This window comes from Mus musculus, chromosome 2 (genome assembly GCF_000001635.26).
Source record: "Mus musculus strain C57BL/6J chromosome 2, GRCm38.p6 C57BL/6J".
Taxonomy (NCBI): Eukaryota; Metazoa; Chordata; class Mammalia; order Rodentia; family Muridae; genus Mus; species Mus musculus.
In genome coordinates this window covers 38,931,726-38,958,944 of record NC_000068.7, presented here as the reverse complement: position 1 = coordinate 38,958,944, position 27,219 = coordinate 38,931,726, and the positions used below count along the sequence as shown (strand labels likewise).

Sequence of the window (27,219 nt, the reverse complement as noted above, 5' to 3'; positions counted from 1 at the left end):
TTGCATATGCTATTCCTTGAGTCAGGTTTGCTATTCCCCATCTGAATGCCTACATCTTTCAGTGTGCTAAGCCAGTGTGACCTCCCTAGGATGTAGTAGGATATAGTGAAGGGCTTTCCCCTAACCCTTTGTCTTGACACTTGACACATCCAACAGTCTGTAAGCTGCTACAGACACAGACATAGTCAGTTTTTAAAAGGACATTAGCAGCTGGGCAGTGGTGGTATATGTGTTTAATCCCAGTATTCGGGAAATAAAGGCAGGAGGATCTCTGAGTTTGGGGTCAGCCTGGTTTGCAGAGAAAGTTCCAGGACAGTCAGGGCTACACAGAGAAATCCTGTCTTAATAAACAAACAACAACAAAACAAAAAAGAAGAGAAAAAAAGAAAGCAGGCTGAGCAAGCCATGTGAAGCAGGCCAGTAGGTAGCACCCCTCCATGGCCTCTGCATCAGCTCCTGCCTCCAGGTTCATATCCTGCTTGAGGTCTGATCCTGACTTCCTTTGTTGCTGAACAGTGATCTGAAAGTGTAAACCATGGGGCTAGAGAGATGGCTCTGACTGCTCTTCTGAAGGTCCTGAGTTCAAATCCCAGCAACCACATGGTGGCTCACAACCATCTGTAATGAGATCTGACACTCTCTTCTGGTGTGTCTGAAGACAGCTACAGTGTACTTACATACAATAATAAATACATAAATAAAGTGTAAACCAAATAAACCCTAAGTTTCTTTGGTCATGGTGTTTCATTGCAGTAATAGAGACTCTAGGTCAGACAGACATAGGCAGTTGGCATAGAACACTCAGCAAGTAGAAGCTTACCATTCTCCTATTTTCCTTGTTAGCAAGTCACACGCCTCATGAGGCAGGACATTTATCTCCTTTGGCCCTGTACTCAGTTATCAGCAATGGCTAACAGGATTCTCTGGGCCCCCAGACACCCTTCCCTGGGCAGGGGTGGCTATCTGGAACTAGGGCAGGGTGGACATTGAAAATGCACAGGAAGGCTGAGTCTTATGGGAGGCCCTCCCCAGATCACCCACATCCTTCCCCTTCTCCTCCCAGTTTCCCTGACCTTGTTTGAAATTTTCCAGGTTTCGAAACTCCACCAGGCTGTTTCCGTAGTAGTAGTTGGTGACATAGATCCTGTCATCAAGAGCTGCAGGGTCCTTCATCCAGGCCCCCTCATGGCGCCCATAACTGTGGTGTTTCACAGGGGGATCCACAGCTCTGAGTGTGCCCTCACAGCTGTCCTCCCGACCTGTGGGGAGCAAAGGGCACAGCATTTGGTATGCAGAACCACTAACTTCCACCTAAACAGTTGGTCTAGGAAGGTGATCCATATTCCCCCGTCTTAGGATTTCATGGCTGTGAAGAGACACCACGACCAAGGCAACTCTTATAAAGGAAAAAGTTTAATTGGAGCTGGCTGATAGTTTCAGAGGTTCGGTCTATTATCATCATGATGGCAAGCAGGGCAGTGTGCAGGCACACATGGTACTGGAGGAGCCAAGAGTTCTACATGTTGATCTGCAGGCAGCAAAAAGAGACTGCGTGCCACACTGAGCATAGCTTGAGCATATATAACCTCAAAGCCCACCCCACAGTGACACACTTCCTCCAACAAGGCCACCTCCTAACAGTGTCACTCCCTATGGGCCAAGCATTCAAGCACAGGAGTATATGGGAGCCATACCTGTTCAAATCAGTAAACCATCTTTGTTTTGAGACAGGTTTTCTGTATATAGACCTGCCTGTCCTGAAACTCCCTCTATAGACCAGCTAGCCTGGCCTTGAACTCAGAGACCTGACTGCCTCTGCCTTCTGAGTGCTGGGATTATATGTGTGCACCACTATACTTGACTTACCCGATTTCATCTTAACTCTCTCTTTATGGATTTTGCTGGTGACCTTTGACCTATGAGCAAAGCAATGCCTGATCACTGGAAAAAGAATGAACAGGCAGAGAAGGGAACACCATTCAAAAATCCAGCATCCACCGTACGTCAAAACAAAACAAAAGGGCCATCTCAGAGAAGCGGAGAGTACAATGGTGAGCAATAATAGGATTGAAAGATTTTGGCCAAAACTTCAAAAGTTTTGGCAGTTTGGCAGAAGGGATGAGTTCATGGTATTTGTGAATACTTGAAAACTGAAGCTGGGTGCTGTGGGGAATGCCTGTAACCCTTCCATTGTGGAGGCTGAGGTGGGAAGATAGCCCTTGCTGTAAATTTGAGGTCAGCCTGGGCTATGTATAGTGCCAGGCCAGTCAAGCTACATAGCAAGACCCTGTCTCAAAAAGGAAGGAGAGAAAAAAAGAAAGGAGGGAGGGAGATGGACTTTAGTAGACAACTGAATGCATTGTGTTTCCTTCCCCCTCTCGCTTCCTTGCCTGCAATCACACGGACAGTTAAGAAACTGTGAGCCCTCTGAATACACGATTCTGTGTGCCCTGTTTTCTCCATCTACTGACTGACGCTCACACCATTAAGTAGCCTTTTAATGATGTGATTTCTGGGTCCTGCCAGGCCACCAGACCCAGACAGCTGTGCCTTTTGATTTATTCAAAACTCCCCACCCCCCCGAGTCAGCTCTGTAGGTTATTTCCAGTTTTCTGACACCAGAAACTGTGTTGGGAGGAAACCACGTTAGTTGCAGCTGTTGTCCACACTGTTTGTGGATCCTTCTGGAAAGACAAGAGTGAAGGAGATGGCACTTGGGCCAGAGTGAGGAAGGAAGGGTCTGAAGGCTTATAGTCATACAGTCAGTCAAGAGCCTTCAGAAGGACAGAGCTGTGATCTACTGAGGACAATGTCTACCATGTGACACAAACTACAGCTATAAGTGTGGACATAAAAACAGCCAGAGAGTGTTGGGGTGTAGTTCAGAGGTAGCAGGCTGCTGGAGGCCAGGAGCTCAGGACTAGCAATATGAAACCAAAACCAAGCAGACTAGAGGAAGACACAAGAGAAAACTAACAGTGGCTAGATTTATCGGTGAGGTTTCAGGTCATGCTGTATAGAGAATGTGTTGCAAATATAATTTGTTTCATAGCCACTTTAATTGTTGGCAGTTTTTCTGTAGAGAATCCTGGCGTACCTGTCAGACTGGGAGAAGTCTTCCCTCTACTCTTTCTTTTTCCTAAATCTTTTTTTTGTTTGTTTGTTTTGTTTTTTGTTTGTTTTTTTTGAGACAGGGTTTCTCTGTGTAGCCCTGGCTGTCCTGGAACTCACTTTGTAGACCAGGCTGGCCTCGAACTCAGAAATCCGCCTGCCTCTGCCTCCCAAGTGCTGGGATTAAAGGCGTGTGCCACCACGCCCGGCCTTTTTCCTAATTCTTTTAAAGCACATGTGCTGGAAGGATGACTCCGAAGCTGGGTGCTTGCTTGACCATTTGAGTTTGGAACCCAGCGGCCTTGTAACAAGTAGGGCATCCCACACACATCTGTAACCCCAGCTCTAAGGGGTACAGAGACAGGAGAGTCACTGGAATTTCCTGGCTTTCTGCTGAGCCAAGAAAACACAAACCACAAGTCTAGGGAGAAACCTTGTCTCAAATATGGACTAGAAGCCAGGCATGGTGGCACATACCTTTAATCCCAGCACCTGGGAAAAAGAGGCAGGTGGATCTCTGGGAGTTTGAGGCCAGTCTGGTCTACATAGTGAGTTCCAGGAGAGCCAGGGCTACAATGTGAGACCCTGTCACAAAAGGACTAGATGGAAAGTGATTGAAAGAAAGGATCTCTGTCTCTCTGTCTTTCTCTCTCTCTCTCTCTCCCTCTCTCTCTCTCTCTCTCTCTCCCTCTCTCTCTCTCTCTCTCTGTGTGTGTGTGTGTGTGTGTGTGTGTGTGTGTGTGTGTCCCTCTCTCACACACATATACAGGTCTTTTTTTTAAATTAAAAACTAAATATTTCCAAGTAAGCCAGGCAGGTTGACACATGTCCATAATCCCAACATTATGGATGCTAAGACAGGAGGGTATAAGCTCCGCTGGTACCCTTTCTCAAAATATGAAAACTCAGGACAAAAGCAAAGCAAACAAACAAAAATCCCTCATCAATTTGATAAAGCTGAACATTCTTAGATCAAGAACCCAACAAGACACATGTTGGATTTAGTCTTAAACTGAGTTTTCTGATGCTTAGGAGATTTGCTCACCTTGGCTGGGGACTTCTGGATGCAAAGGTGGCTCAGTAGGCCAGGGAGTGGTGATAGGGCTTGGGGTGGTGGTGCTGGTGGTGCTGGTGGTGCTGGTGGTGCTGGTGGTGCCAGTAGTGGTGGTGGTGCTGCTGCTGGTACTGGTGGTGGTGGTGGTAATGTCAGGGGTCAAGTTGCCTCCTTCTGAAGCCTGCAGCCGGACGTCATCATGTTTGGCAGAGTTAGGTTCCGGAAGTTTGGCCTCTATCTTGGGTGGTAGCTTCTCCAGCCAGGAAGTTCCTTTGAGGGTGCTGTCTGTGGAGAAAAAACACTCAGTACCCATGTCTCAGCCGCGCTGATATGCACATCTGCACATATGCACATCTGCCACAGACCTTGCTTCCCGGACCATGGAGGAGTTGAAAGGCCTCAAATGGGCAGGCTTCCTGGTGAACAGGGTAGGACTTTCTGATCACTCTGACCTCCCCAACTGGGTGAGTTTTTCCTGAGTAAGCCCTCTTGTATTCCCACCTCTGTAAAGTGAATGTCATAACCACAGTGTTGGTTAGAGGTAAATGTATATAAAACATCTGTACGGATTCTGCCAACACGTAGTGCTAAATGTGAAGAACTTTTTTCTCCTGAGTGTTATGGACTTTGTTCCAGTTCTGTCATGCCCTAAACTTAGCTCCAGGGACAAAACTTCTTGCTTCAGGAATTGTAGACTTTATCTTGGTCACCTTCCTGAAGACTTTGATAACCTCGGGCCTCCCTTACCTAGTGTCTATCACCTCAAACAAGGAAGAAACAGATGCAGTTGGGGTCTGGTCACTTCTAGGCCACAGATCTCTGGTTCTGCCTCTGACCCTTGCTCACCTCCAACACTGACCTCTCTAGCTGTGTCTGTGTCCTCCCGGTCCCACCACTGTGGGCAGCAGCTTAGCTGCCCAGGCTTCTCTTTGCCTGTAGTTGGACAGGCCAGTTTGACCCCATACCTGGGACCCAGTGGGAACAAGCAAAGACACGTTAGTCAGGGGATCCCCAGGGAACATGGCCTTGGCAGCCTGTGGGGCAGGAAGCTTGTTCCCACGAGCCTTCTTGGCAGAGTCAGATGCCCAAAGCTGTGCCTGGGCAGTGGCCCAGTTGGGGGTCAGAGGCTCTGTGTTGTGGCCAGCCTGAGCTGGCAGTATTCAAGGACAACAGCTGGCATCAGGGGCTAGAGGGGGGAGGTTGTACCCTGACAGGCTAAGAAATCAAGGGACCTTTTCTTTTCCAGTGTGGGGTTTTTTTTTTTAAATGAACGTATGTATATACCCATGTTTGTGTATGGGTGTGCACGTGTGTGCATATGTGTGAAAGGCAGAGGACAAGTTTAGGGATCATCCTCAGAGGTACTATCTACCTCCTTTGAGAAAACTAGTTAGGCTGGCCTGGCTGGCCAGTGAGCCTGAGGGCTCTTCTGGTCTCTGCCTTCCGAGTGCTGGTTTTTCAAGTATGTGCTACTGGGCTGGAGAGATGGCTCAGCAGTAAGAACTCTGACTGATCTTCCAGAGGACCTGGGGTCTGTTCCCACACCCATGTGGAGTTCACAACTGTATGAACTTCCTTTCTAGGAAATCTGGTACCTTCACACAAACATGCACATAAGACAAATACATCTTTAAAAACTAATGTATATATATATATTTAAAGGTGGGGGATGTTTTCTAGAGAGATGGCATGGCTCAGAGGTTAAGAGCACTGGCTACTCTTTTAGAGGCCCTGGGTTCAACTCCTAGCACCCACATGGCAGCTCACAACTGTCTGTAACTACAGTACCAGGGAATCCAACACCTTCATACAGACATGCATGCAGGCAAAACACCAATGAAGATAAAATAAAAGTAAATAAGTAACAAAACCCTAAACAAACAACAAAACAAGTATGTGTTACCACACCCAGTATTTTTTTTAGATGTGGCTTTTGGATATTATATTTGGGTCCCTATGTTTTTGAAGTAAGTACTGACTGAGCCATTTCAACAGTACCTGTGGTGGGAATTTAACCTAAGTCTTGAAGTCTAGATAAGCATTCTCTCTCTCTCTTTCTCTTGTCTCCATATTGCTATATCCCCAGCCCTTTTTTTTTTTTTTTTTTTTTTTGAGACAGGGTTTCTCTTTATAGCCCTGGCTGTCCTGGAACTCACTTTGTAGACCAGGCTGACCTCGAACTCAGAAATCCGCCTGCCTCTGCCTCCCGAGTGCTGGGATTAACGGCATGTGCCACCGCACCCGGCTTCCCAGCCCTCTTTTAAAGTTGTATCTTGAGACAGGGTCTAAGTAAGTTGTCTAGCTTAGCCTTGAAATCACTCTGATTCCCAGGGAGACCCATGAACTTAAGCAATACTTGAACAGTACTTTTCTTTTCTTTTCTTTCCTTTCCTTTCCTTTCCTTTCCTTTCCTTTCCTTTCCTTTCCTTTCCTTTCCTTTCTTTTCTTTTCTTTTCTTTTCTTTTCTTTTCTTTTCTTTTCTTTTCTTTTCTTTTCTTTTCTTTTCTTTTCCGAGACAGGGTTTCTCTATGTAGCCCTGGCTGTCCTGGAACTCACTTTGTAGACTGGGCTGGCCTCGAACTCAGAAATCCGCCTGCCTCTGCCTCCGGAGTACTGGGATTAAAGGCACGCCCGGCGAACAATACTCTTGCCTAGCAACAACTAGGTCCAATTTACAGGCCTGTGCTACCATGCTTAGGGTAACCCTTTTTTGTTGTTTTTGAATCAGGCTATTACTGTGTAGCTCAAGCTGGCCTTGAACTGCCTCAACCTCTTGAGTACCTGGAATTTTACCACTGCACACAACGGGAGGGAATTCCTGAAGAATCCTGGGCTCTTAACTGCCCCAACTTCCTGTCCTTGGATAAGCCCAAGCAACTACTTCTTGCCTTGCCCTTGGCTGTGAGTCATGTGGAGATGCCAGGGACTAAGTTGGCAGGGATGAAGTACAGGGTCCATGGGCTCTTCAGGAAGACGACAAATGAAAGAACAGGAGAGGACAGTCCAGAACAGGTTCCTCAAGGGCCCCATGTTTGCCCACCTCTACTGTCACAGGTGTGGCTCCTCCCACTGGACTGTAAGATCTGACTTAAATCACCTGTCACTTGGTCTGTAGCTGACCTGCAGCAGGTCGTTGAATAAAAGGAAGTGCAGAAAAGGTGAGGCTTGAAGTACTGAAAGAGAGGCCTCTATTCTCTCCCCATTAGCAACCCTGCCTGTGGGCCTCTTCCCAGTGTATGGTTGAGCAAAGGATTCTAGAAAACTAAACAGTGATGCGGAGATCTGTGACTTTGTGGCTGCTTCGAAGGCAGGTGGATCTCTGGAAGCAGCCATCCGTCAACCAGGCCCGGCTCCCTTCCACTCACCAGCGGCAGCCTTGGGTGCCTCCTGTCTGGCCTCCTGTCTGGCCTCCTGTCTGCCTGCCTTGTAGTAGGTGAAGCCTCGGATCACTGCCTGCTGCTGAGCCAGCGCACGTGGCCTGGCTGTGGGCTGGGGTATTCTGCCCTTGATGCTCTCCTTCCTCAGCTTCTCCACTTTCAGCAGCTTCTCCTTGGGAGGCTTTGCCAGGCCCTTGTCTGAGAAGCTCTTCTGTATGCTGCCATATTTGTTGAGATCTCTGCCTTGCCCTCCAGCTGTGTCCTGGGAAGAATAGAAGTGTCAGATTTGGGTGACAGTAAAATGAGGGGCTGCCAGTCACAGTAGCTCAGTGTGTGAGAGCTGGAGGTAGTCGCAGTGTCTGTAACGTTGTTCCCAGAGTAAAATCATCCATAGTTGTTGGATTCTGTTTCTCCATACAGATTTTCTCTGCAGGCTTGAGACCCAATCCGGTAGGTTACATATTCATTCCCATCTCCTGTCCACCTGTTTTGTTGGCTCTTTGGAAGACCTCCTAGCCTTGTCTCTCGCTCACTGGTCTTGGTTTATGGGAAAGGGAGAGGTTCTTAGGTTGCTTTAGAGAGTTCTCAGAATGCTCCCCATGTTAGCACTGAAATCCCAGCATTCTGAGCTCTTCAGTCCCGTGTTGGTCTGGCTACCCCTAGGGAATGAATGCCGTGTCTAACATTTTGTGAGCCTCATTATTTTCACTTCCTACTCAAATGCTCTGAGGCTGGCTTGGCACAAGAACACAGGGCCTGTGACGGCACCCATTGTGAGACAGAAGCTAGGGCAGATAAGGCTTGTACAGTGTCTGACGTCATCTGGGCAGCCGCCAAAGCGAGATTCACTCACACTTGCAGAGCTGGCATCTTACTGAGCAGGCAGCCAGCTCAGGCCACGACACAGGCTTCCTCATGCTCTATTGTGTCTAGGTGGTCTCACTCGCAGTCACCAAAGGTGCCACTATCACAGTGTCAGCACAGGAGGCTGCAAGTGGAGGAGGAAGGGCTGGGACCAGGCAGTCACGTAGGCTGGCTACAGCCCTGGCTCAGCCACCCCCTCTCCCTGTGACCTCTCTCCATATTTCTTCATGTGCCAAGTAGGCAGGGGCCAATTGTACTTTTAGGTTGTGGGATGAACTAATACTGTACTTGAGGAAGCCGGGTTCAGAGGAGTCCGACAAATATCACCAGAAAATGAAGCCACTGGGTCATGTTGTGCCCATGGATGACTGATCTGAGGGGCACTAAAAGGGTGGTGACTACCTGCTGTGCTTGTACCAAGTGGCACACTCTGAGTGCCATGAGAGGAAGGAATGTTTATATGGGCTGTCCACCCACAAATGCTTACTTCCTGACCTATCTTGAAAGTGGGAGGGTCTGTGTGTCTGCCTACAGGGGTATGTATGTTGGCTATTATTTCCTTAGCTTGACACAATCTGGGAAGAGAGAGACTCTCATTTGAGAAAATGCTTCCACCAGATTGGCCTATAAGCAAGTCTGTGAGGCATGTTCTTGGTTAATGATAGAGTTGATCGAGCTAGCCCACAGTGGGTGGTGCTACCACTAGGCGCATAGTCCAGGTTATATAAGAAAGCAGGCTAAGGAGGCCAGTGAGCAGTGTTCCTTCACAGCCTCTGCTTCAGTTCCTGCCTTAAGTTCCTGCCCTGACTTTCCTCAGTGATACAGTGTGACCTGAGAGCTGTAAGACCCACATTGCTTCTGGCCAGGGTCTTTATCATAGCAATACTTCTGAATGCAGACTAGAGCAAGGGAATCTACTGAAACAAGGGGATCTACTGAAACAAGGGGATCTACCAGAGCAAGGGAATCTTGTCTGTGCACACATGCTAGCCACCATGGGTGAAATTATATTAATCTTCAAGGATCCCCGAGGTACTACTCATTTACCCTGCACCCACCCAGGGGCCCAGCCACAGCAGGAGAGATTAGAAGCAATGCTGCAGGAAAGCTGACTTGCTCATCTAGGGCCAAGCAGGAGGTTCCTATAACCTCATTACCAGTACTTTGGGAATGGGGAATTGAATAAATACCCAGTTTAGGGCCCACCCATCCCTCCGGACTGAACATGCAACTCTGCCCCAGCTTACCTGTGCTAGCCACAAAACGGAATAGACACTCGCTGCCCAGCTCTCTACCATGGGCTCCTGCTGTGCTTTCTGTTAACCCTCTCCTAAGGCTCCAAATGCACCCAACCCTGTGTCCTCAAGCCTAGCTACCTTCTGTCCCTGTGATCAGAGCCAAGGCCTCACCTGAGCCTTGCTGTCGGGGCTTGAGGCTGGGGCAGTGGCAGGGACAGCGGCTGCATCCCTCTGCAGCAACTGGAGGCCCAGGCTAGACAGCTCCTTCTTGATGCTCATCATGATGGCTGACTGGTTCTCATAGCTCTTCAGTTGCTCACTGAGGTGGTGTACGCTGTCTTTCACCACCTTGTTCTCCAGGCTCAGGTTGGCCTTGATGCTCTGTGGGGAAGGATTCATGGTCATTCCTGGCCCTGTTTCTTCTGAGCTGCCACCCTAACTTGGCCATCGAGACTTCAGGGGCAAAGATGTAAGTGGGACTGGTGAACAGGTGGAACCAAGCACGCCCTATAAGACCTTGTAGTTAATGATTTTTATTTGTTTTGTTTTGTTTTTCGAGACAGGGTTTCTCTGTATAGCCCTGGCTGTCCTGGAACTCACTTTGTAGACCAGGCTGGCCTCGAACTCAGAAATCTGCCTGCCTTTGCTGGGATTAAAGGCGTGCACCATACGCCTGGCTTATGATTTTTATTCTTAAGAGAAAATGAAAAATAGGTAATAATATGTTTATATTAATAAATGAAAGAGGTGTGAGTCAGCCTGGTATGGTGGTGTACGCCTTCAATCCCAAGTACTAGGGAGACAAAGACAGGTGGATATCTGTGAGTTTGAGGCCAGCCTGGTCTACATAGGGAGTTGTAGGACAGCCAGGGACACATAGTGAGACACTCTACCAAAAAAAATAAAAAGAGTCCCTCTCACGTTAATTTGTTTATTTCTCAGTGATGACAATGTTGTATGTTGTTATGGTAGGGAAACTTATTTTTCAACACTTGGGTTTCACTTAACAGTCTAGTTTTAGACAATTTCATATCTGTCCACAAGGTATTCCCCTCTCCTTTTCATAAATGCATAATATGCCACTGTAGGCCATAATTTAGTCAGTCTCTATGGACGGCCCCTGAAAGTCTCTAGTAACCTGTTAATTTAATATTACTTTTTTCAGAGCTGGGTGTGGTAATGCTGGGCTTTGATCCTAGCCCTCAAAACAAATTTGTTAAAGAGACCATCAGCAGACTCAGGGCTCTGAGGAACTGGTTTGCATTTCCAGAGGTAAATGGGTGGAGGAGGAGAGCCAGCAGTGTGAGCCTAGAACGCACAGGTAATACTGTGCCCAGGGAAAAGGGTCAGGTCAGTTTCCCAAGCCGCTCTGGGATCAGACAGCCAGGAAGAGATACTCCAACAGGCTTCAGATAATCTAAGCGACTGTGACCTTCAGCTCTGGGTTTAGTCAGGGGTTTGTCTTCCCTCCTGTGGCACAGGATGCCCAGTTACTGCCTCCCTCTGGAAAGGAAGCTGGGAAAGGAAGTCCCGACGCCTGCTCCTGGCAGCTGCATGTCCCCAGACCCCTGGTGCTCAACAGAGGCCGGATGCAGGAAATGGGTGGAGGCCAGGCGATGCCAGGAGAGAGGCAAGCTTCAGCCTGGCCCTCCAGGTTTGTCCAGCTCTTCTTGTACTGAGAGGGTAACCCTGTCGCACACAGTCTGTGGTGTCTGTAGTGCCTTTGCTTCCACACAGGTCATAATGGAATTGTCAAACCCAGAGGCACCACTGATATGGTACTTCTCCGTGAATGGTACCCAGAGTTGTGCAGCGTGGACCCCGATGTTAGCAGCATCCCTCCTCTCCCCGCAAGGTAGGACTCTGCAGCCTGTAACTGCCTGCTGGAGTTCTGCTTCCAGTGGCCACCAAAGTGAAAGAGAATGGTCCAGGCCCCTTTGGATGCAGCCCTTGGCCCTGGCACTGCCCTGGCCTTACCTCCTCCAGCGTATTCATCTGGGAGGCCACCTTCTGGATGTAGGCATGCACTTTCATCAGATCCATGCTGTACAGGGCACCCTCCAGGAGATCCACCATAGACTGCAGCTAGAGGTGGTGGGTGGAGAGGGGAGAGAGATAGTTAAGCAAGGATATCAATACACCAGGCCAGAGGACACACAGGGAGCCCCACTTCAGCAAAGAACCCCACAATCCCAGAGCCTCACAGTGGCTACTTGGACTCCAACCTATGCATCATCACAGGACAAGTAGCACATTAGATTTTATTGACACATTTTGTAAATGTGAGTATTTACGTTTTTTTTTTTTTTTTTTTTTTTTTTTGAAGTACTGGGGAAGAATCTCAAGGCTTCCTACACACTAGGCAAATATTCCACCATTGGGCACATCCCCAGCAGAAAGATACATGTGGGGTGTATATATGAGAGATATATAACATGTTATATATTATAAATATAATACTATAAGTCCAGCTTCTAGTGATGGGACCACTCAAATTCTTCTCTGGTAAAATATTTTGAAATAGACATTTAGCTATTGACTCCCACAATCACCCTTCTGTATGATGGAACATGGAGAGCTCTTCCTCTGATCTGTACTTTGTAACTTGATATCATCCTCTCTGTACATGCCTCCCTTTTGGGTGACAAAGTGGCTAAACTCCAAAGTGTGTCCAAAGACACCCTATGTTCCCTCCAGGCAGCCCTGAACTCTAACTGATAGCGTGTGCACGGATAAGATCAGTTTTCTGGCTCCTGAAGAGCCAGGTTGCAGCTGACCCTTGGCTTGGGGCCACATCCTTATTTGGGAGGTCTCCCCTCGTGGCCCTGCCTTATGTAATTTGTTATAATGCCTCTGGGAGTGCATTTATAATGGGATGCTTGGTCATGAGATCAACCCAAAGTCTAGGCCTATTTTTTTTCCTTTTTAGATTTTTTTATTTTATGTGTATGGGTGTTTGCATGCATATGTGTCTGAGCATCACATAGGTACTGTGGAGGCCAATAGAGGGTATTGGATCCCCTGAAATTGAAGTTACAGATGATTGTGAGGTACTATGCAAGAACAGCCATTGCTCTTAAGTAGGAAGCCATCTCCTCAGCCCCAGTCAATTAGTATTGAGTAAGCTCTAGAGGAGGAACATACACTTGCAGAGCTATGGAGACAGGACATTCTGAGCAGAGATAGAGGCTGGGGTGTCTATGGATTTACTGCTCTGTGAGTGACATGGGAACAAACTGCTTGTTGTACCTGTGGCCAAATCAGTACAGAATGGGAGAAGAAGTTCTGGGTTTTCACCATGGTTTGTAGTCCCTTGGCAGAGCAATTTTACATGTTTTGACTCTCATAAGACATTGGACTTAAAATCTGGCCTGCCTGCTTTCTCTTCCTTTTTGATTTCCTTCTTTTCTTTCCTTCATCTCCCCTCCCTGGCTAATGCAGGCCAGCTTAGCTGTGGAAGCTGTAGGTCAGTGTTAGGTGTCTGCCTCCATCTTATCTCCTGAGACGAAGAACCTGGAAGTCACCATTTTGACTAGACTGGCTGGTCAGCAAGCTCTAACATCCTCCTGTCTCTGTTCCCCTGAGTATTGGGTTACAAGCACAGGCCTCCATGCCAGGCTTTTATATGGGTGCTGGGGACTCAAACTCAGGGCCTCAGGCTTACCTAGCAAACACTTCCCATCAAGCCCCTTCTTCTCAGCAGCTTCCTGTTCCCGTCCCTCCCTCTCCCCACTCTTCCCCTTTTCTGCATTGAGGACGGAACCTATATATACCAAGAGACACTCTCCTGCTCAGCTACACCCCAACTCATTTTCCTAAAATCTATTTCTAGAGTGTTTCATGAAGTATTAGGCCTTGGCAGACTTTGTTTGTTTCAAGACAGGGTTTCTCTGTGTAGCCCTGGCTGTCCTGGCACTCTCTTTGTAGACCAGGCTGTTCTCAAACTCAGAGATACACCTGCCTCTGCCTCTCAATTGCTAGGGTATAACACACTATCCTTGGTACTAACAGGACTTTTTAAAACTTCAGTTTTCTTCTTTTTTGTAAAGATTTATTTTAGTTTTTAATTGTGTGTGTGTGTGTGTGTGTGTGTGTGTGTGTGTGTGTGTGTGTGTGTGTACAGGATGCAAAAGCCAAGAAAGGACGTCAGATCCCTTGGAGCTGGAATTACAGTCAGTGAGCTATCCAAAGGGAGTGTTAGGAACTAAGCTCTGGTCCTCTGAAGGTGGAGCAAAGAGGTCTTAACTGCTGAGCCATCTCTCTAGCCCAACCTAGCATAACTCCTGGCTCAGTACAGAGCACACTGCCATTGTTAGTCAGCAGCTGTGTCCTCAGCCTGGCAACTCCCCAAGGATGGGGCCATAGCTGACCTATGTCCAAAAAGAAAAAAAAAAAAAGGAAGTTGTAAGAGGCATTTCTTTTGGCCAGTCTACGCCCCCCACCCCCCCCAAAAAAGGTGGAGCAGTACCCTTTCCTACACAGCCATGCAGTGTAGGCCCCAGATCATAGGTGTAATTATTAGCATGGTTCAAGGGGCTGGTATAAAAAGGTGGGCTGCAAGTTCTGCACCCAGGGGATCTTCTTCATTTCTTCCCTGAGATGTTTACACAGAACCTCCTGCTGAGGGCAGCAGAGCCAACTGAGTGGGAGAAACCCTGTGCTGTAGGTAATCTCTCCTTGCCTCTGGAGTGTCCTACCTGGTGGGGTTGCTCCATCTCTAAGGCCCAGTCAAGACCATATACAAAACATTATGTCCGCCATGCACCAAAAAGACCTAAGGGACAATGGGTTGGTGGGAGAACCTCAGCCTAGTGATCTTGTTGGTGCTTATGGAATGTAATAGAGAATTTGGGGCTCAGCTTAGTCCTGTTTCTCCTCTCTATGATTTCAGGCAACTTTCATCCCTTCTTTGGGCTCAAGTAAAACTGGCCCCATTAAACTCCCTTCCCAAAGGGTTCCAACAGGGAAGACATGAGGCAGTGTTTAGACAGAGGGCCCTGTGCATCTTCATAGTGAGCATGCCCATAATCCAGCAATAGATGTAGGAGAGTTGTGGATAGGCCTAGTGCTGTTTGTATTTTGATGCTAATTCCTCTTTCCCCGGGAGGGGTAGTGGATAGGGAGTGAGTCACCACTCATGGTGACTTCTTGTGAACCAATCCCCTCATGAATAAAGGAGCCAATCACTGGGTGAGTAGGCGGGACTTCTGGATTGAATGGAGGAAAGGAAGAAGGAGGAGAGAGGGGTTTGGGGGAATGGGGATAGCATAAGGGCAAAATGTAGTTGCTAGAGTTTCCCAGTATCATGGCAGATCTGCCAGGACTCGCCACCTGAGGAATCAGATTTAATAAGGCTTAAAGGATTAGGTTTTAGTTGTTGTGCCTAGAAATTGAGTTACCATTGATACTAAGCTAAGTTTGTGTGGTGTTTTCCAGAGAAAAAGGTATGGCCGCAAAGCGTAGATTTGCCTGATATGCACCACAAAGGCTGTGGGGGTTTGAAACATGGGACGGGCGTGGTAATGACCCACTAGTGGGAACCTAGTGAGGTGAGTGGAGAGATTTTGGAGTTCTGAGTCAGAGTCTCCATGAGATAAAAACAGGTCGGCCATTGCCCACCAGTGCATGGCTGGCCAGCCCCACAGGGCAGAGAATTGCCCACAGTAGTGTAAGAAGCCTGCAGGTCATCAAAAGTTCTGCTTCTACCAGGTTGCTGGGTGTTGTGGCGGCTGACTGTGGGGTGGACGGTCATTACTTAGGGCTGGCGTGGCAATGTTCCACCAAGGGAACTCAGGAGCTCTGGCTCAGAGAGACGGCCAAATTAAGATCACCCAGCTGGAACCATTGACTTGAGAAAAAAAAAAAAAAATATTTGCCCCTTTAACTGCAGACAGTCCTGTGGGTTAGATGCCTGGAATCCATGGGGCACTAGGGAGGCCCCAGGGAGACATTGCTATCCAGGCACTGCCAAACTGTCAGAGGGCCACTTGGCTTAAAATGTGCTGCTCCTTCCAAGTTTGATAATTTTGGCATCAATTTATGTAGTACAAAAATAAACTTAAAGTTAAATTTAAAGAAAACATTTTTAGCCACATGCTGGAAACAGTATTCCATGGGTCTGTTTCTTGCTTCCCCGTGCGTTTTGCATGCAAAGGAACCAACCATCTTACTTTGTAAGTCATCTAGTTAGAGAGTAGCCTTAGGTTATGAGGCCGCATTTTCCTGCAAGGAATGACACAGGTGAGTTCTCTGACTCTCGACTCCTCTATCCTACATCATCCTGAACAAAATACGCTGGAGCACAGTAAGCCAGTGAAAGAGAACGATGACTGGTTGAGAGTCACGAGGTCCTTTGTGACCCATGTGTGGCACCAGCATCCAGGACTCCATCACTTGTAAGCTTATACAACACACAGGGCAGCATCTCAGATATTTCATGGTCTCTGATACTAAATAGGCTAATGAGATGCATATTTGGAAGGGACTGTTAAAGAAAAAGACTTTCAAAGATAGCAACAGGGAGACAGAGAATTGGCTCCACAGTTAAGACCACCTCTCATGCTTTCAGAGAACCTGAATTCAGCTCCCAGGACCTGCAACTCTAGTTCCAGGGGATGTGATGCTCTCTTCTGGCCTCCATGGACAGCATGCATATGTGTGCTGCACTTATATACATATAGGTAAAACACTCATGTACATTATTTTATAAAAATATGGGCTGGATGGCAGTGGGGGTGTGTCTTCAATCCCAGTACTTGGGAGACAAGAGGTAGGTGGATTTCTGAGTTTGAGGTCAGTCTGGTCTATAGAGTGAGTTCCAGGGCACCCCGGGCTACACAGAGAAGCCCTGTCTCAGGGGGAAAGAAGAGGGGTTGCAGTATGAAATATTCTGGCCCTTTATAATACCTAACAAAGTGTTCCTTTAGAGAACTGAGGAATAGATGGTTCATATGAATGATTTAGACACAGAAGGACCTGGATTCAAATCTCAGCCCCAGCAAGCCCACTGAGTTCTGGCGTGACTGTGTTGCCAGTACTTCCTAAGCTAAGGCTGGAGGATGAAAAGTTCAAAGTCATCTTGGGCTACATAGGAAGTTTGAGGTAAGCCTGGCATGCATGAACCCCTATCTCAATTAAAGTAGACAAACAAAAGTAAGCCTGGTATGGTGGCCCATATATGGGGCCCATGCCTATAATACCAGAACTCAGGCAGGCAGAGGCAGGAGGACAGCTGCAAATTCCAGGCTAGCTAGCCTGGTATGTAGAGTGAATTCCAGGCCGATGTGGGCAACAGAGTGTGTGACCTTGACTCAAAAAAGCAAGACAGAACAAACAAAATAATAAAGTGCCCCAGTGTTTATAATATAGCTAGGTGAAGGCATATGAAGTGAATTGGGTCATACCCAGGATGGTGAGTGATTCAAGGGGCACTGACTTAAGCTGGCTCCACTCAGGAAGTCTTAGTTTTCCAACCTGCGACACAGATGTCATAGGAGAGCCAGGCGAACAGTGTCAGTGTACCTTGAGGAGCTCAGGTGCCTGCTTCTTCAGTTTCTCCATCTTCCACTCGTTCTCACAGGGGTTGAGTGAGGAGGGCGGGGCGGTGCAGGAGCACCTGCAGTCAGCCCCGGAGCTCACTGTCTCCACAGTGTAGAAGTCCTCTACTCGTGCTCGCCCACTTCGCACCCGGCTGCATGCATCCTTGCTCAGCGGTCGCATGATGCATTTGCAGCGGCAGTCAGAGCCCTCTGAGGTCATCCGAACCTGGTCCAGGTCACTGAATACCTGCAGAGGGGGAACAAGAGGGGCTCCATTTGGCCAATGCCATGAGGACAGTGGTACAAGTGTGTGGGTGTGTCAGAATCCAGCCTGCTGGTCTCTGGGTGGCACTTAGAGGCAGCAGAAAAGGAACCAGGCACTTGGTAGCATTATCATAATGAGAATTCAAATGCTAATACATGGTTGTAGAAAAATCCAACAGGTCCACCTTTGGCTCTTGCCTTTAATCTCAGCACTCAGGAGGCAGAGGCAGGTGGATCTCTGTGAGTTAGAGGCCAGCCTTGTCTCTACATGGTAAGATCCAGGACAGCCAAAGCTACATAATGAGACCCTGTCTCAAAAAAGATAGGCAAACAGACAGACAGACAGAATAATAAGGAGACATGGCACAGGATTTATTAATTGACTGAAAAATGATATCCAAAGACTTGTGTTCATAACTGCTATGTCCACAATAGCCACAAGAGGAAACAACACACTTAACCAGCTAATCAACAGACAGAGAACATGGCATCTAAATACAAGGAATTTCAGCAACATGAATCAACTCTGAAAACTTATGCTAAATGAAAGAAGCAGGATCTACAGGGATTGGAGAGACGGCTCAGTCATTAAGAGCACACTCTGCTCTTTGGTTCCTAGCACCCACACTGGACAGCTCACAAGTCTTCTGTAAGAAGCTGCAGGGGAGATGACTTCCTTTCCTGGCTTCCCATGGTACCTGCGCTCACGTGCACATACCCACATCCATTAATACATATAATTAAAAATAAAAATAAAAACAACAACAACAAATCTTACGAAGCCAGATACAAACAATCCCTTCCTGCATGATTCCATTCCTATGAACTATTCGTACTGGTTGTTAGGACTTGAGCATGGGGAGAGAGGGACAGCTTTCTTTCAGTGAGTAAAAGCTTTCTTTTGAGGAAGTAATGCTGGGCAGTGGTGGCGCATGCCTTTAATCCCAGCACTTAGGAGGCAGAGGCAGGCGGATTTCTGAGTTCGAGGCCAGCCTGGTCTAAAGGGTGAGTTCCAGGACAGCCAGGGCTACATAGAGAAACCTTGCCCCCCAAAAAAGTTAGCAGTGATGGTTGAACAAACTGCCATTGTACCAAATGTCTCTGATTTATACACTGTAAGATGACTGAGCTGGCCACAGTGGTGTGTACCTATAGATAGTCCTTGTAACTTGGGTCATATAGCAAAGCACTATCTCTCTCTCTCTCTCTTTTTTTTTTTTTTTTTGTTTTGTTTTGTTTTTGTTTTTTCAAGACAGGGTTTCTCTGTATAGCTCTGGCTGTCCTGGAACTCACTTTGTAGACCAGGCTGGCCTCGAACTCAGAAATCTGCCTGCCTCTGCCTCCCAAGTGCTGGGATTAAAGGCGTGTGCCACCACACCCGGCTTGCAAAGCACTATCTCAAACACAAACCACAAAATGGAATTTTTATTAGTACTTTTCACACTAATAAAAGTACCTTCAATTGAACACTTATTGTATTCTAGGTGTTACAACACATATATCCTTTTTGTTGTTGTTGTGGCTCCCAAACTTTATTTATTAATTAATACAAAATATTCTAGACCAATCGTCTTAATCGTCTTCATCTTGGTTGATCTGGAAGTAACATAGCTCATAGCTCTCTTTGCTGTTGGCGACAAAACACAACCAGTCTTGAAGCTAGTTCTTCATATACTTCTTGGTGAGACATTTCAAATGCCTTTTGGAGAAAGACATCTTCAGAAGTGACAGAGGTCTTGTTCTTGCTCACTTCGATGGTCACAACCCCTCCACCAAGATTCCAAGCTTTCCTGCTCACCTTGAGTCTCTCCTAGAGGAACTGCTCCAACCTGGTAGCATTTACACGCTATCTTCTATGTGGTGGCTCCAGTCAGGAGTGAATTTCATTTTTTTTTTAAAAAAAGATTTATTTATTATTATATGTAAGTACACTGTAGCTGTCTTCAGACACTCCAGAAGAGGGCGTCAGATCTCGTTACGGATGGTTGTGAGCCACCATGTGGTTGCTGGGATTTGAACTCTGGACCTTCGGAAGAGCAATCGGGTGCTCTTACCCACTGAGCCATCTCACCAGCCCAGGAGTGAATTTCATAACATGCTTTTTCTTTTTGTTTTTTTGGTCCTCCTTCACCACAAGCTTTTTCCATGGGAGCCACAGTGGCAGGGGAGGCTGAAAGAGTGAATCATGCGGGGTTTGATTTCCAGCACCCATATGGTTGCTTTCAACCATCTGCAACTCTAGTTCCAGAGATCTAACGCCCTCTTCTGGTCTCCTTGGGTACTGCACATACCTGCTGCATAAAATCTGTGTGTGTAGATGTGGGTTTTAAGATGTGTGGATCCTGGGTGAGAGGGTAGCAGGAAGCTCATATTTTCTGTTCCTGTAATCTTCCTGGATCTGCAAAGTGTGGTCCACCAGAAAACAGGAGCTGGCTCATACAAAATGTGCCACTGTGTGAGCCATTATTAAGATACAGGGAAACAGGCTCAGAGAGGTAAAGTCACAAGTTCAAAGACCACATGCCTTTGATGTAGAAGATTGGGTCCAAGGTAAACCATTGTTATCTCTTTTTGTTGGCAGCGCCACACATATATACGATACATTTTGGTCATTTTCCCCCATTACCCTTTATCATCCCTTGCTCTCTGCTCTCTCCTGCTGAAACCCTTCATCTTCCCAAGCCCCCCTCCTACTTCGATAGTGTATGTATATTTGTATGTGTTCCACTGAGATTAATTAGGGTTGCACCACTGAAGAAAATGACACCTCTACCCCACAACCATTAACTGTCAATTGTCTCATTGAGTGAAGAGGGGCCTCGAGAGCCCTTCTTTCTTTCTCTCTTTCTCTCTCTCTTTCTTTATTTCTTCCTTCCTTCCTTCAAGATTTATTTATTTTTTATTTATATGAGTACACTACAGCTGTCTTCAGACACACCAGAAGAGGACATCGGATACCATTACAGATGGTTGTGAGTTCCCTTGTGGTTGCTGGGAATTGAACTCAGGACCACTGGAAGAGCAATCAGTGCTCATAACCACTTAGCCATCTCTCCAGCTCAAGCCCCTCTTTCTATGTGACTGCCACAGAACTGTTCTCCTGTGCCCTGGGTAGTTGGTGACCTTCAATGGGTTCTAACCCCATTTCTTCATTGGCAGAATGGAGGACTTTTAGTATGCAGCCTTCTCAAAGTGAGGCTCACAGGAGACATGACCTCAAGCCAGTGGTTTTCTCCTCCTCCTCCCTCTTCAGCACCACCCTTGGATGACACGCCCTATGACCAGATGTAGCCACTTGTTTCTGGGACACCACCAGCTCTGTATTCTCAGATATTGATACAGTGAGAGACAGGTGCCTTGCATAGATACACCTGGCCAAGCCCTGGGCTCCAACTCTTCATGCACAGCTAGTCCCAGCACAGTCCACAAAACCTCACCCCAGGCCTGTGGCTTTTCAGCTATCACAAGAGAAGGAACTATAAGGACACAGGTACACTCATAGCACCCTGTGCCTCTGCCAAGCACCAGGGTCCTAAGGAGAGGAAGTGAGACACCTATTTCCTTTCTAGGTCTTCAGACACTTGTTTGAGACCTGGCCTCTGCCAGGCCCTGAATGGATGACAGCTAGAGGTGCAGGGGAACTAGACCAGGGAATATTCTTGGCTTCTTTAGCCACAGAGATCCAACCCAGCAGGCTCTCAAGCACACTGACACTTTGAAGGTGGCAAGGAGGAGAAGGGTGTCCTTTGTGGAGAAGGCATTGCTGGGAAGCAAGTCAGATAGGCAAAACCAAGAGTGGCTTTTCAGGAGGCGGGGTGGGTGGGGAGGTCACCCTGGCTGGTGATTTCAGGGGTGCAGGATGGCAGGAGGTGAGGCGTTAGGTCATGGCAGAGCCCAGTCTCAGAGGGTACTGGAGTACTGGAGTGGGCTGGCTGAGGATCTCGGCTTTCTGCTTAAGTCTGGAATGTTACCCAATATTCTTGTGCTGAAGTCTCAGTTGCCTGCTGAGGAGCCTGGGAGGTGGAATCACAAAGGCTCTGAGCTCATCAGTGGCTTAATCCACTGATGGATTCATAATTGGATGGCATTTTTGGGAGGCACTGCACCCCGGGAGGGGGCCCAGTTTGGGGAAGTACATCACTGAGGGTGTGCCCCTGAAGAGTGGATCTCATCCCCATCCCATTCCTATGTTCCCCTTTCCTCTCTTTCCCCCTCCCCACTGCTTTCACTGAAACCTGCACCCTCCGTAGTTTCAGCAGAAACAGAGGAAGTCTACACAGCCCGAGTTCACCCTCTCCAACGTGCTGTTTGACACAGGCCCAAGTTGGCTGGAGTCCACAACCAAGCCAAGTTACCTGTGCTCATCTGACTGGGCTGACATGTGTGGGCACAGATCTCTGCTATGGGTGTGATCCCAAGGACACATGTGGACTGAGAGGTGGAAGTGGGAGTGAGTGTCAGTGCCACACTCAGCCAGGGCAGGAACACACCGGGCTGTACAGCATTTGCAACGGTTATTACGGGGATCAGCATCCCGATGGAGAACTGGCTATCTGTTTCTCTGTGTGGGTGTACTGGTCTACTCTTTTTTCTTTTGTTAGCAACATCCTACAGATGAGGAAACGGCCCCCCTAAGTCATGAAATGCCAGGTTGGAGAGGATGAGCCTGGGCTGTATAGATTTCCTCTGTTTCTTTTGCAGCTGTGCAGGGGCTGGGGAATAGTGGGCGGTGAGGGCAGTTAGAAAGGATGCTTTGGTCCTGCCCTCTGTTCTGGTCCTCTGTCAGTGAAATGTACTCTGGGGGCTGCAGGCTCATTTTCCCCTGCTTGTGAACAGTCAGGCTGAGAGCACTATCCACTCCCTAGGCTTCTGCTGGTCCCAGAACCCCAACAGAGAGGGAATCACCAGAGAGGGGTCTCCGGGAGGACCCCCATCTATTGACGCTACCCCCCCCCCAATCCAGCAGCTGCTTCCACATTAGTCTGCTATGTTCCTTCCTCCTTAGATGAGGTGCTATGTCCTGACAGGGGTGGCCAAAGTTCTCACACTGCCAGGAAGGAGCTGGAAGAAGGCCACTGCTCCCAGATCCAGGTGCCAGCAAAGCGGCAGGGTCCTGCTCCAGTAGGGCAAAGCTGGAGATGACCAGGCACCATAGCGAAGAGCTAGGTCTGGCTATAGTCTTAGCACCCACAACTCCTTCCTGCATGGCCTGGACCCCTCTGAACTTCAGTTCCCCTCTCTGTAAAATGGGGTGGCTCTCAATCTCCTCTTAAACTTATCAATGAAACAATGTACACAGAGCAGCTGTCATAGTTCTGGACCAAAGTAGTTGCTAATTTAAGCATCCTGTGCTACATATGCAGCTTCTGGAAGCCCTCCCTGTTTTCCATCTCTCTTCACCCTTACCATAACTCCATGATTTGTCAGGGAAGGCTAAAAGCTTGTCCAGGGTCACTCAGCACAGCCTGTTTCAACAATTTTGTTTATCTAGTATGCTTTCCCTGAGTACCTACAAGCACCAAGCCAAGACTGAGCTGGGACAGGCAGAGATGTATACAGAAGCATGGCATGGGGTCTGGGATTACCTCCTGGGTCTGTCCCTTGGCGTGAAGGCTGAACATTGCTGTCAAGTAGGAAAGTCCCTGCCTCAGCCCCCACCTTTCCCTGCAACTGTGCCCAGCACACACTCCTGCCAAAGCTCCCAGGTGTGGAGGTGGTTTGTGCTCAAAGGCTGATTTTTTTCTTAGTTTTGTTTTGTTTTTATTGTTGTTGGTTTTTTTGTTTGTTTGTTTTTCTTTTTTTTTTCTTTTTGTTTTGTTTTTGGAGAGAAATGGATAGATCTGGCTGGACTAGGAATATTCTCATAATGGTGGGGCAGGTTCACATGAGGTTTTCTGAGGTATTACCATATTTCTTAACTTTGCACCTTGTTGTCAACTCCATGGCCATAGGCCAATATGTCAGTATGTATTTCTCTATGCTGGATTCATCTCTCAAAATCACCTCCTTTGATGACTCCACAGGGAGCTGTTATCTGGGACTGCACTTGGAAAATGCAGTGTGATTCTTTAGAGTGTTCAAATCTATCCCCTGGGGCGGGGCCACGAGCACTTGGCAGTGTTGTACGTGATGCTGGATATAAGATGCTGGGCATGGACCTTGGTCCTGGTATTCTCCCAAAAGGAGTGTTGAGGCAGGCAGGCTCACTTCTCATAGAGAGATGGTGGGGTTTGGCTTGGCCTAACACTGTACGAGGAAGAGAACTCCATTATCTGTCATTCTGCTTTTTCTGCTCAGGGGCCTGCTTCCAATTACGCCCACATGCGGAAACTCCAGGAGTAGATCTGAAACAACACCTAAGCCCCTGGGACTGGCCTGCCTGGAACATCTGACCTGGCCCAGGAAACCACCACGGCCTGCTTGCTAAGCCCCTTCTGTTCCCTTGCTCAGGTCCCGCCCTCCAGGTCTCAGTCTTCTCTCTCTGCTCAAGCCCCTTCCCACCCCTGCATGTATACAGAGAATGAGGTCCCAGCAGCCCTTTCTCAGTTGGAGAGACTGGTAAATTATCACTTTCCAAGAGTATCTGCTGCCCTGCCATGGTGTTTTGGGGCTACGTGCCCGTCCACCCCAACCTCAATGCTGGGCAGCCATGCAGAAATATATGCCCGTCCACCCCAGCCATGCAGGGCAGCTGTGAGTCCCCCCTCCTACTTCAGGTCAGACAAAGCACTTCCTTAGATGGAAACTCCAAATCCTATTTGGGAGAGCCTCACCATGAGCATCAACTTAAAATGCAGGGAGACCAACAGAACACCAGGGTGAGTGAGTATCACAGCAGGAGCCTGCCAGGAAGAAGGAGAAAGGAGAACGGAGAAAGGAGAAAGGAGAAAGGAGAAAGGAGAAAGGAGAAAGGAGAAAGGAGAAAGGAGAAAGGAGAAAGGAGAAAAAGGAGAAAGGAGAAAGGAGAAAAGGAGAAAGGAGAAAAGGAGAAAGGAGAAAGGAGAAAGGAGGAGGAGGAAGAGGAGGAGAGGAGGAAGAGGAGGAGGAGGAGAAGCAGCAGCAGCAGCAGCAGCAGCAGCAGCAGCAGCAGCAGCAGCAGCAGCAAGGCTCTAGGACCCTGAGTTCATTTCAAGTTCCAACACAGTCAGTCCTCTTAAGCCCTCCATCCCACCCCAACAAAAACAGGCCGAGTTTGCAGGGGAAGAAGTTGGGGTTGTTACTGTGGAGAGAGAGATGGTGATAATGAAAACAGCTCTGCAGAGCCAGCAGGAGTCTGGCTGGGCTAAGGAATGCAGAGTAAATTCACCCATGCTTGATTTTTATTTTTCCCAGCTGGCTGAAGTGGAGCAGGCATGGGAGGTGTCTGGGGGAGGGTTGTGCTGGGTCCCCAGCTGCTTTAGCCTCCCTTATCCACCAGCCCCAGCTTGCCCTGGGACAAGTAAATATACCCCCTTCCCAACCTAGCAAGTGTTTGGCTGACTCACTACATAAACAGGGTGTTGGGTTTTCTTTGTCTTAGCTTTGTTTTGGATGTGAGCCCTCCTGCTCTATAGCCTTTTTTCGAAGCTCAGAAATGCCCACTAAATGTCCTTCTCTGAGCCACAGAGGATAGGCAGCGGGTGAGAGAGCACTGATCAGTGCTATCGGAGCCAAAGGGGACATTGATTCTCATATAGAAGCACTGAAGTCATATTTCCAAGTTTGCACAGCAAAAGAACAGATTTTACCCTTTACCTACTCACAGGTGGACTCAAGTTCTACTAAAAAACCAAACCAAACCAAACCAAACCAAACCAAACCAAACCAAACCTAAAACTGTAAAGACATCTAGAGAAGCCGCTGCTGCCCCATCCTCTGCAAGTAGATCCCTACAGTTTCTCTCTAGGTCAGGCAGGGGTTCTCAACCCTCCTAATGCTGTGACCCTTTAATACAGCTGACATTGTGGGTGACCCCCACCCCCAATCATAAAACTATTCCGCTGCTATGTCATAACAGCAATTTTGCTACTGTTATGAATTGTAAACATCGAATATGTGACCCCTGTGAAAAGGTTGGTTGACCCCGGGGTCGCGACCCACAGGTTGAGAACCTGCTGCTCCAGGCCCATCTTCATTAGTTCATTTCTAGAATGCTCTTAAAGGGTTCTTGATCTGTCTCAAGTGCTTGCTCCATCTATGTTCTGGATCTAATCCGGGGCTTTGGGATTCCTGTGGAATCATCTACTGGGCAACTAGTGAGCAATGTGCTTAGCATTCTGCAGGTATACCTCACTAAGTCTAGAAATCAACTGAGTGAGTGGGTACAATGCCCCCCTCCCCATACTTATAAGTGAAGAGATGGTGGTGAATGTCTTTAATCTCAGCACTGGGGAAGCAGATGCAGTAGGATGTCTGTGAGTTTGAGGCCAGCCTGGTCTACATGTTGTGTGTGATCCAGGCTAGCCAGAATTATACACTGAGATCCTGTTTCAAGAAAAAACAGGAGTGGGGCTTGCACGCTTGCCTTCTTGCTCTCCCTCTGTCCTCCCCCCCCCCCACGTGCTCATGGCTGGCCTCTACTTCCCCCCCCCCAGTCCACCCCCCCCCCCTTTCTCTGTCTCTATTACCCTCTCAACTCCCCTCCCTATGCCCAGAGTAAACTCTATTCTATACAAAAACAAACAAACGGGAGGGGGGAGGTAGAAGAGGGGAAGGAGTGAGGGAGAGAGAAGGAGAGAGAGAGAGAGAGAGAGAGAGAGAGAGAGAGAGAGAGAGAGTGGTATAAAACACAGCTGACAGGTGAATACAGTATGAGAACTCAAGTCTCAGAGAAGATGGCAAGTGGGCGGGCCCAGATTCAGTGAAAAAGGAACTTTGAGTTCCCAGCCTCTCCTGAAAGCCTTGGTCTAAGGCCTACTGCAAACCTGGGAGTCCTTTGGTAACAGTTGTCCCTGGGTCTACCCCTAAGCGGTCAGCCTTCCATGGAAACTCTCAACCAGTTGCTCTTACTGTCCATTTTCTCTTGCTCGCCCACCCCAGTGCACTTGGGACATCCCAACTTGATCCTGGGTTTGAAGTCCTATCTCTGAGTAGTGATAAGGTCCAAAGCGCCTCTTCCTCGGGCTCCAGGACCTAAGTACCCTATCATAACCAGCGTTTCTTCTCGCACATGTTCCTTTCTCAGGGCTTTGATTCCAGGAGAGTCTAGACTAAGTCCCAACTCTGATCTGCCTTTCCCTAGTCCCCACTCCCTGCTGAATGCACCCTTCTTGGCAAGCACCGTCAGCCATAGCGCCCCCTCGCGCCGATCACCGCTTAGTTGTGCCAGGTTCCAGTACCTTACTGTCGGGCCACACAGGACCAGCCCGAAGCAAAACCAGCAGCAGCAGCACCAGCAGAAGCCTCAACTGTAGGTACCTAGGCAGGACAGCTGCCGCTTCCATGGCTGGATGGGCTCCGACACCTCTGCGCGCACGCTAGGTAGCGCCGGCAGTACTGCGAGCTCGGCCTGCAGCCCAGCTCTGCCGAGGGGGCGCCCCCCCAACCCCAGCCCGGTGCCCTAGTAGCTCTGCTAGAGGCGGAGCTAGGGTGGAGGGGTGCCCGCCCCTCCTCTCCCCTCTCCGCCCATCCTCTGCGGTCCCGCGTCTTTGCAATTTGTCTCTGGGAGAGGACTGTAGCAGCAGCCAGGCAGTAAGAGAGGTGCAGCCTCGCGACGTACTGGGGTCAGGTTCTGTGAAATGAGGGACCTCGCACGTGTCCTTTTGCCTTTTGAGATCCAGTTTCCCCATCGATAA

The 27,219-nt window shown here is 48.4% G+C and overlaps 1 protein-coding gene across 1 annotated transcript in view; it reads right to left on the bottom strand.

The window, feature by feature from the left end:
- The window catches only part of Olfml2a (olfactomedin-like 2A), a 28,606-nt gene extending 1,641 nt beyond the window's left edge, over window positions 1-26,965 (bottom strand). The window contains exons 1-7 of the mRNA NM_172854.2: window positions 26,764-26,965; window positions 17,166-17,429; window positions 11,622-11,729; window positions 9,816-10,025; window positions 7,531-7,804; window positions 4,157-4,450; window positions 1,074-1,259 (exon numbers count right to left, since the gene is read on the bottom strand). Of these exons, the coding sequence (NP_766442.1) occupies window positions 1,074-1,259; window positions 4,157-4,450; window positions 7,531-7,804; window positions 9,816-10,025; window positions 11,622-11,729; window positions 17,166-17,429; window positions 26,764-26,868 (1,441 nt within the window). The 5' untranslated portion in view covers window positions 26,869-26,965. The remainder of the gene's footprint in view (window positions 1-1,073; window positions 1,260-4,156; window positions 4,451-7,530; window positions 7,805-9,815; window positions 10,026-11,621; window positions 11,730-17,165; window positions 17,430-26,763) is intronic.
- Window positions 26,966-27,219: the final 254 nt, after the last annotated feature.